At 37.9% G+C, this 10,445-nt stretch overlaps 1 protein-coding gene across 3 annotated transcripts; it reads left to right on the top strand.

Moving 5' to 3' along the window:
- The first annotated feature begins 7,269 nt into the window (after positions 1-7,269).
- Positions 7,270-9,641, top strand: LOC137952900 (LOB domain-containing protein 4). Of its 3 annotated transcripts, none has more exons than XM_068800003.1 (3): positions 7,270-7,699; positions 8,605-8,920; positions 9,395-9,641. In XM_068800003.1, exons 1-3 carry the CDS (start codon positions 7,523-7,525, stop codon positions 9,412-9,414), a joined length of 513 nt encoding a protein of 170 aa, XP_068656104.1. In that variant the 5' UTR covers positions 7,270-7,522; the 3' UTR covers positions 9,415-9,641. The 3 variants fall into 3 exon arrangements, with proteins under 3 accessions (XP_068656104.1, XP_068656105.1, XP_068656103.1); XM_068800004.1 differs by lacking the exon at positions 9,395-9,641 and adding an exon at positions 9,292-9,385; XM_068800002.1 differs by lacking the exon at positions 9,395-9,641 and having other exon boundaries at positions 8,605-9,213.
- Positions 9,642-10,445: the final 804 nt, after the last annotated feature.

The following is a 10,445-nucleotide window of genomic DNA, read 5'->3' as shown; positions in this document are numbered from 1 at the left end:
ATGAATCCGTCCAGTTCGTTTGAGGGATATGGGATGAGTTTCATCCTCAACTGCCGCACTGCTTCTCCCACAGATTTTGAAAATCTCATTTTCGTACTCTAACAGTAAGATTCTTATTGCTTTCCTAGAATCCCATCCGCTCTGTTTGTTTTGTTCTCACTTGATCTGTGTGGCAAAAATCAACCTTCTAATTGATCAAAAGGCGATAGAAATGAAATCCCACTTTAGGTTACCAGGTTGAAAATGCCAAAATGCACCCCCCCCCCCCCCCCCCCCCCTGCTGCAGATTTTCCAGTCTACGTTTTCCTTTTCTGCTTGTCTTTTCATGACCAGGCGTGCCTCTTCCGTGCAGAAACAGAAAAAACGCATGAAGCTGATAAAAAATGGAGATAATTTAACTACTCTCCTCGATATTCGCTGTCGCCCCCACCCATGAAGCTTCTGTATCCGTCTTGGAGAACCCAGAAAAAGAAAGCTAAAGAGCTTCCCATTGTCTTTCCCTTGCTTCTTCATTTCACACCAGAGATCACTTCCTGAACTGGTAAAGAACTAAAGCTCATCGGGGTTTCTTCTTTTCTTTGATAGTAAAAAATAAATAAAAAATCTGCAAATCAAATTGTAGACTGTAAATGTTTCTCGTTCTGTCACTGTTTTGATTTCCAAAACATTAGGTATATTCAGCATTATCATCAAATTTTGGTTAAAAGCAAACATTGGAAAACCCAAAATGCTTTCGATGCTAAATGCAAATCAAAAGTGCCATCCTTTGTTTTCTTTCAAGAAAAGCTATAGAAATTCCAGGACTACAAATATGAGATAGTGTTCCTGGCGATTAGCTGCCATCATTTCAGCCAATATTCTTAATGATGATCAGACCATGTTACAAAAACGTCATCACGGACTCGATATCATGTTCTCTTTGTCGTGAAAAAGCATCAGACATGAGGAGGAACAACACCATCTAAGGTGAAAAGCTGCGTCAATTATGTCCAGCTTGACCATGTTGACTTGTTCCAGATGGAATACGAAAAATTCGACCCTTAATGCTATTTATACTAATCTAAACGCGCTCAATAGTCATACCCCAACAATACCAAAATTAAACACGTTTACAAAGAGACAAACACACAAAAAACAAGTTTGGTATAAGTAATCCAATGTTTACTAATATGAACTTCCCAACTCCTTTGAGTTGGTGTGCATGGTTGTTATCTCCTCTTGCTTAGTAGACTTTGGGGCATGAACTCCTACTTGTGGTCAAGCTTCTATCCTACCACTACTACTGCACATGTAGGGGTTTGGCTCCCTTCTGCCGAATTCCATGTGCCTAACATGCCGTGGCCCCGAATGAAACTTATGTCTTGTGAAGTAATCATAGTGAATTGACTTTCTTGTATTTTCGTGGCATGTTACATGCGTTAGCTCTTGGGATTCCTTGACTAAACCCTAAGAAAAGAGTTTTAGAGAGAGAGAGAGAGAGATTCATAGTCCACAACTTTAGAGAATTTGGTGAAGGGTTTTTCTCTTTATAACAAAGAGACCATGACCACAACAACCAACCTTGTCCATGGTTTTGTTGTTGGCCATGCGCTAGTGTTTTGTAGTGAAAAGCACAGGGCAAGATGGGTCCACATCACATGAAAAATAAAATCTCATTTAGATCAAATGGCAAGGTGCCTTTAAGTGCTTGATGGATCTCCTTTATTGTGGTCTCTCCAACCAATCTCTCTGCTTTGAAAAGAGATTCTTTGAGGCAAAACCAAGCAATAGACAAAAAACAGGAGGCAAAACCAAGCAATAGACAAAAAAGAAAAAGGAGAAAAAAGAACTGAAAGACCATTCAGGGATATTCAAGTTCTACAGCTTCACTTGTTGAACCTGCTTTAACACTAAAGAATGAAGATTTCAAATAGGAAAACTAAGCAATACAAATGTCTTCAAGTCAAAACACATCATGCCATCATCAATGTAACCACCTTTCTTTGCAACCTCCAAAGAGAGAGAAACAAAACTTGATTAACCACACTATCATTAAGGTCCACACAGCCCACAAGTCATATTCTAATTGTCCCTCACTAGTCATATGGTACCTTCTTTCCCTTTCTCTCTCTTCCTCACACTCCACTGTCTTCATGGGTAGCACTATAAACAAGATTAATTTTAATACAGATGTGTTTTTTGTGTATTTGGATTGATATTCATTAAGATTATCGTTTACGTAACCCACGTGAGGTAGAGGAATAAGAGAAAGAATATCTAACGCACACGTGCGGTCATTCGGTGCCTCCAAACTTGTCGAATCCATCGATCAAAACCATCCAAGAAGCTTGCTTATATAGTTATTATGTATGATGGTTTGAAGATAATGTTAACAATCCTTTTTCACTAAAGCAATTACGCAATTGACAAAGAGATAGATTATAATATGCTAAGATCTAATTGCTTGTGTAAGGGAATCTCATGGATGTAAACCTGAAAACAGTTCTTGATTGGGTTGATAGGAAGAAGAGCTTTTTTATTTCCACATAATAGACAATAAACCTATTATAATTTGCTTAAGCATCAAGGTAACCAACCAGCTCTCCATGATATCACTTGGCTCTACAAAATGATTTCCTCCCATGAGATCACCAGACATGAAATCTTCACTCCTTGGGCAACCATGTCCATTAATCAAACACCATTGCTCCTTGCATCCAACCTTGTCTTTTCATTTTCATTGTTCCTTCATGGGTGAGAGGCCTCTCAATTGTCAATGTCACCACCCCATGAAGACTTTTTTGCTTGCACTACCTCAACCTTCACATTTGGAGAATGAGATCCAATGTGCTCAAGGCAAAACTCAAAAAATAGAAAACTACCTAGGTACTCACCTACTCACTTTGGAATCCCATGTTGCTCTAATAATTTTAGGGGATAAATATGTATTTTTAGAGAGAAATAGTAGGAATGAAAAAAAAAAAAAAAGATCCTATATGATACACTACAAATGCACTCATGGGGTCGTTTTATTCACGACCCCATAAATGTGTCTCCGTAGTTCTTTGGCTCCTTAGATGGTTATTCCTCATTCTCTCTAGCTACCTTATTAATCATTACTTTGTGAGACAATTTTTTAAAGAAAATAATAAATAAATAATTTTTTTTATAAATTAACTGGCAAATTTAGATCAAACTTGTGATTTTATGAATCTTGAAAAAGAGAGCAAAAACATGAAGACATGAGACACTTTCATCATCCCATAGTGAGTTCACCAAACCTCCTTCTCCATCATCACCAAACCCTTTTAATGAGTGACTTTTGGCACTCCTGTGCCCTGGAAGAGTCTTCTCAACAAAAAACACCTTATGGACATAGACTGGGAGGGGGGGGGACCCACCCTTCAATCTGTAATCTATATTAGGTGAAGGAGACCCACCACCCAAATCCCCAATAGTAATATATGTTCACCTTTCTATCACCCTTATTTCTTTATTTTATTGATTAGATTAAGACTTTGGCCTAATGGGATCTCATTTTAACCAACTAAATGGTCTCTACTTAGTACTATCTCCCCCCCTTTTTTTTTCTTTTTTCTAGAAGAATAAAGAAAAAGGATAAAAGGGTGAGTGGATTCGATAGTTCTCAGGCCACTTTCAGTGGTGGAACAGACGTGGGTGGAGCCAATGGGAGAGGGTGCTTCGCTGGTCCGGCGGGTTACCGTGGTGAACTGGAGGCCAAGAGCTCATTGCTCTTCCTACCGAACTCGACTTTCTTGGTCTTTTTCTTTTGGCTTTCTAAACGGTTGGAGGAAAAATCAGGGGCGAGATGAGTTTGAGTTGACTATCGGACGGCTGTGGTTCATGCCGTATTATTTAAAGAGAAAGATCTAGATCGTTGGTTGCCCTGCGGCTCCTCCACTAACTGCCGTCGATCGAGATCCGACTCGGCTGCTCGAGTTGCCATTTACAAGAAATAACCCAAAAATAGAAAAAATATTTTTTGTAACCAAAATTTTATTTTAAATAAAATATAAAATTACTAATAATTATTGATTTCTATTAATTTTTTTTTTCAATTCTTTATTACTAATTACAATGAATTACTAACTAAGATTAATTATTAATTAATGTATTTTAATTAAGTATTAATCATGATTAATCAATTGATAAGCATCATTAAATCCTGATTAACACTGATTATATTTTAAAATAAAAAAAATACTAATTACCTCCTAAGTCATTATTGAAAAAAATACTATTAGTCATTCATTATTATTATTAATTATTTAAAAACTAATTAATAATTACTAAAAATAACTTTAATTTTCATAATTAACTATATATTTTTTTATAATAGGGAGTGACTTCTTATATGCTTCTTATAGCAATCCATCATCACCGAATTGTTTCCCATATAAGGACAGAACTGATGGACAATACACGCCGAGTTTTTGGCGATCTAATTAAAAAAAAAAAAATCGTATAATAAGGTACTGCCTTCGAGGCGGCTGACCGTTTTTCACGTTACCCGTTCCTAGAATCCTACGTGGCGTATCCTTTTCATAATTATCGACGTCTTCTTTCTTTCTTTTTAACTCTTCCCGAGCCCGCCGTAAATTTGTTCGGCTCTTCTCACGTCAGCTTTAGCCGGTTCAGACGACGCGGAACAACTCCAGTTTATGGATATAATCCCTGTATATTAAATATCTGTTATTCAGAAATACAAGAATTTACACGAATTTTAAAATTTTATAATTATTTATTTTAATAAAAATTAATTAAAAATTTGATGTAAAATATCTATAAGTATAATCAATTAAATGCTAAGCATGTCATATACTAGAAAATCCTTAAATAAATTAATAAATCGATAATATTATAAAAAGCAAAAATAAAAACCCTAAATATAAAAAAAATCCACAAGTGAGTTAGTTAATTGAACTTGACTTGATTATTAATTTAGTAAAAAAATATTAAATTTGAAATGGGGACCTCCCGCTTTGAGATGGGTTTCGATCAATCTACTTAAAACATCTTTAAAAAATTATCCCATATATTTTTTAGAATTATAGAAATATTGAATATAAAAACATTTCTAATCATAAAATTTAAAATGTAAAAATAAAAAATATTTAAGTTATTAAAAAATTAAAAATCACAGTTTGATAATATAAGAATTGATGATTTGGTCAAGTTAATCATATTTAAATTGAATAACCGATTATAAATAACTCTTATTATTTTTAACAATTTACTAAGACCATACACAGGTTCAAGTAAAACCCAAATCGATAATTAATCAAATCAATTGAAATTTAGATACAATAATTAAGCTAAGTTCTCCAATTGGACCAAATCTTTTTACATAACAAATGTTAGAAAATTATATATTAGTTTAGGGCCTATTTGGAACCCAAAATAAAATAAAATAAAAGAAAAATAAAAGTCTTTTTTTTGTTATTTGGTAGTAGATAATCATTTAGATAAAAAAAATAAGATAAAAAATTATAAAAAAGTCTCTCACCAACTGATGAAATTTGGGGAGAAAAAATAAATAATAATTTAAGAAATTTAATAATAAAAAAATTAAAATTCACTAATTTATTCTCTTTTTATTTTTCAAGTGAATAGAGAAATTATATTTTTCTTCTATTTTATATCGTATTTTTCATGGGCATCCAAACAAGAAACTTTTTTCAGTTATTTTATTTTCTTTTTCTCTTGGTCATCAGAATTTTTTAACCGGTGATCTCATCCCATTTCACCTTAATAATGGACCAAACTGAAAAGCTACCCTAAGCTATCTTCAACTTATTCTCCCTGCATGCAAGTATAGTTATCCATTTTCAGCCATGCACGCTCAGAAACACAGTTCTTCACCTCATACTGTTAAACGGAGGAAGAAGACAACAAAACATAACAAAAGCATCTTCAACTGCGAAACTTATCATTCCTCCCAGACGCGCTTCTTCCGTCGACCTTCTCTCCGTTGTTGTCTGGACCGCCATTGGAAAACTACCAGTAGAGCAAAGGGACAAACTAACGTTCCTCCCGGCGAAGAGGCCTGCTAGGAAGACGAGAAAGGACAAAGCGGCTGATGTGATTGAAAAGAATTTCATTCGATCCAGCCTCTGCGTCAATCCCCCCACCATACCTCGTTATCTCTTTTGTCTAATCACCAGTTTTGCCGAAGATTTTCCGAATCAGGGGCGGGACCATGTTCATTATAACGTTTCTGCAACTCGATTTGATTTTTTTTCCCTTTTTCTTCATTTTTTTGAATTTTTTTCCTTTCTTCTTCAAATTTTTCGATTTTTTTTTCATTATAACGTTGAATCTAAATATTTTTAAATATTTTTATTTATGAAAATTTCAAAACGGCAAGATAACACGTACATTAAAATAAATAAATATGTTTTTAATGGTAAGTAGAAAAAATTAGTTTCGAAGGTCATTTAGTCAGTGGGATAATCTCGTCGGCAGCTGCTAAAATGGACGGCCGGGAACGATTTGGCCAAGCATTCAGAGGAGAAGAGGGGACGTGCATGTGCGATGTGGAAATGGCTCATGCATGCATGCGTAGGAGTAGAAGGATGAGAGAGACTGCACGTGAATAGGTTTCCTATAATCAAAGCCACCACGTGGCTTGGGTTTCCATAAGAAAACGATTGGAGAGGTGGAAAACCTTCCCCATGCATGTGCCATACTGCGTGGCACATCTACTAGATTTTGGCCCGTCAGACCTATCTAATCTGCCTACCGGGTGGGCCATATATTGTCCTCATCGCGCCACGTTTCAGTCATACTGGAATAAAAACCAGCCATTCTAATTCGGTTTTAATATATTTAATTAGAATTTTAGTATTTAATTACAAATTTAAAACTCCCTAATTCTTTTTTCGTTAAAAGCCTAGTTTTCACTTATTTGATCGATTCCCGTTTACAACCGCCGCAATCGAGATTAAGCCCAAGCGAAGCCGAGGCGGACGGCAGAGCCGAACTTGACAGTACTCGCGAGTGTACCAAAAAGTGAAGGGAGAGACGAAAACGAAAACAAAAGAGGGAGGAGTGTGCGGAAAAAGAAGCAATCTCGATTGAGTACGAGTAAAATCGCATAAATAATAAAATAAGGTTTTATAGTTAAAAAAAAGAAAAGAAAAAAGAGTCGAGAGAGAAGGATTTGTCGCCCAAAATCTACTGTCTCTTCTTCGTTGGGTCCCACCCCAGATATCATTTCGGCCATTATATACCCTCCTTGCGTCGCCACCCCTAACTCTCCCCCTCCTTACCCTCTCCGCGTTCTCTCTTTCCTTCCGTCTATATCTCTCTGCTGAGTGTCTGATCTTCTTCTTTTCTTCTTCTCCTACTACTACTTGTGTTTCTTCTGATTTTGATTTTTGATCCAAGTGTGAAAGAGCTGTTCCTCTGCTCGCGCTTCTACTCCAGCGTAAAAAAGAGAGCTTCGTAAGTTTATCCGTCGGGTGAGCGTCAGCTTAGGTCTTTGTTGGAGAGGGAGAGGCGGTCGATCCTACGGGGGAGAATGAGGGAAGCCAGCCGGAAGCAAGGGGCAGCGTCGCCGTGCGCGGCCTGTAAATTGCTACGGAGGCGCTGCGCGCAGGACTGCGTCTTCGCGCCGTACTTCCCCGCCGACGAGCCTCAGAAGTTCGCCAATGTGCACAAGGTCTTCGGTGCCAGCAATGTTAACAAAATGCTACAGGTAGATGCCAACTTCCTCTCTATTCGAGCTCTTTTCCGTTAATTCGCTGCAATAAGTCTCGGATTTCGAGCTCCAGCGAGAAAACCGCAGCTGGTTCTCGTGGAGCACCGCCGATATTCTCCACCTCTGGCAACTCCGGCTACTGTCGCCGTTTCATTTCTATGCCTCGGTTGAAACGGGCCCTGCGTTACGTATGCTCGTTACATGGGCCCCACAGTGTCCGTTAGTGAGGACAAACCGACCAATCGACCATAGCCTGCACAATATCATCCTTTTTCCTTGGTTGGTTTGCCTTTCTTTAAAGGCTGCACTAAGGATCAACTGGGCCCAATGTGTATTCGTGGGCCCTTGATATGAATAGGCTAACCACTCTTTCTTCAAAAACCATGGGCCATGTGAGTTCATTATTGTTGTTATGACGTGGGCCACCACTCGAATTTGAGAGTGATGTAACAACACCTAAACCTGACTCAAAAAAAAAAAAAAAAATCTCTAATTAACTGTTGATTAAATTAAAGAGTGGAGACTTTTTCAAACGGTAACCAAGATTTTGCAGGGGTGGAGGGATTGTCGTCACATGAGGACTCTTAATGTTTTGATCTAATGTCTCCCTCCCCCTCCTGTTGGTCTGCCTCAGAAAGGGATGTTCTTGAATTGACCCATTCTTTGGGCTCGTGAAGTTTTCAAAAATTTGCCTTCAAGATCACGTAATCTTGATATCATCCTTAGATCATCAACTATGAGCTACTCCCTGATTTACTTTTGGAGTTGTTTGTCTGGTTGTTTATCGAATAATTGATTAAAATAAACAGGCAAAGGTGGGTATCCTAGATGTCTCACCCTTGTCACGAGTCTATATTGAAAATCGTAAACGGGAAGCTTAACCGTGCGGGGTGTTGGAGCAGGAGTTACCGGTGAACCAGCGGAGCGACGCGGTGAGCAGCATGGTGTATGAGGCGAATGCGAGGGTGAGAGATCCGGTGTACGGTTGTGTAGGGGCCATATCTTCTCTGCAGCAGCAGATCGATTCACTACAGACACAACTGGCTCTGGCTCAGGCAGAGGTGGTCCATATGAGGATGCGCCAAGCTACTTCGTTCTCCGGCAGCCTCGCCACCGGAAACTCAGGTGTGAGCACGAATAACTCGCCGTCTTCCAAGATGATGACATCGCACAGACCCTTGATGGCTTTAGACATGGTGGTTGATCAGGTCAACATGGGTGAGTCTCTGTGGTCATGTTAGTTAGAGAAGGCTGGATACTAGATTTTATCAGTATAAGGGCCCTTTTTTTTTTGCTTGCCACCACCTATTTAAACTTTCTCTCTCATCTCTATAATTTATCTATACCTACTTACAATACCTCTCATATGATTTGAGAATTGTGACCCTGCACCCAGTAGTGAGAGAGGGATGGAGGGGTCTTGATCTTATGATTGATTAACAGTATATTGTAAATATTGTTTTAACAGTATATGAAGGAGAGTTGATGTAGTTTTATGGTTGGACTTTGAAGGCTTTGTTTCCATGTTTCCAAGAACTTTGGTGGATGTTTTGATGTGGGTGTAATAGAACATTATCATTATTGTGCAGGACAAGCAGAGTGACTGTATTGCTTTCCCTTTTCTCAAACTAAAATTTACAGAAAGAAACTGCACTAAAAATTGCTCAGTTTGAGCTTTATGGGACTGTGTAGGGGGACCTCTCTTTTACTGAAGAAATGACCCAGTGTGGACAATATAAGCCAGCAGAGACATGAAGGAATGTTTCAATCAGAATTCCAAAAGCAAATTCCAAATGAAGCAGTCCTAATCAAAAGCCAAAGTACATCACAGATTTACAGCCTGAAGCTTCATTATTGTAGCTATGTCAAGAGAAGAGAAATTTAAACAGCAGTTTGTCACCTTATGTAGTGAAGATTAAGACCAATGAAGCATCTATAATCGCCGAAAGAATCGACAACTCCTTTTGTTCGTTTGTAATCTCTCCATCGGAAATGTTTGGTCGCTCACCAGTCACCTTCTCTCAGTTTAAGAGCTTGGACTGCTCTGGGCTTCTTCTGAGCAGCAGGAAGTGCCATCCCATCGTGGGCGAGAATGAGCTTTGGCAAAATACAATCATAGATTGCGATTTCTGTCAGCTTGTAGGGATTAAATGGTTTAGGAGATCTAATCGAATCTATTGACTTTGCAAAAGCAAATGGCTGTGACTGGATTTACTGTCAAAACGGTGGTGGTTTTCAATCAACTAACCACGAAAAGTTTTCTTGTTTGTGGAAAAGTGCATGAAGAAAATCCCCACCAAATCTATTTGACTCAGCAATGGGACCAAAAGCTTCAATATTCAGATCACTGCCCAGGTCTCATTCGATGAAAGTGGGAACAAAAAGGGCCGCTAGTTCCCTCTGATATCAGAGATTTGTAGGCTAAGCTCAGTGATTCTTACCTAGGCTAAAAAGGATTCCAGGCGAAAAAATTGAGAACAAGAGTGCATTCAGTATTAAGATCAGTTGACTTTTATTAGAAGAAAAAACTTGTTAAGAGAGAATTCAGAGAATCAAAAGAAAAACTTTAAAAGAAATGAGATGATCACGTTAGATTACATGAATTTCTAAATACAACATGAAATTCATAATTTGTAAAATGAAACTTGAACGGTCTTTACCTCTAATTATGGCGATCAATTTTTAGAAAAACAAAGATCTGCTTACCGAAATGCTGCCTCTTGTTTTACTACTAATCATTTTG

This window comes from Aristolochia californica, unplaced genomic scaffold (genome assembly GCF_029961685.1).
Source record: "Aristolochia californica isolate CCGP_79_NKW_82.1479 unplaced genomic scaffold, dmAriCali1.0.hap1 SCAF_16, whole genome shotgun sequence".
Taxonomy (NCBI): domain Eukaryota; kingdom Viridiplantae; phylum Streptophyta; class Magnoliopsida; order Piperales; family Aristolochiaceae; genus Aristolochia; species Aristolochia californica.
Note: the sequence above shows the minus strand (reverse complement) of the source record. Positions and strands in the feature narration are given on the sequence as shown.

What these genes read in the sequence shown, in the direction of transcription:
- LOC137952900 (XM_068800002.1), top strand. Translation starts at nt 7,523, where the DNA reads ATGAGGGAAGCCAGCCGGAAGCAAGGGGCAGCGTCGCCGTGCGCGGCC. An exon ending in ATGTTAACAAAATGCTACAG is followed by an intron (nt 7,700 to 8,604) that starts GTAGATGCCAAC and finishes GTGTTGGAGCAG; the next exon opens with GAGTTACCGGTGAACCAGCG.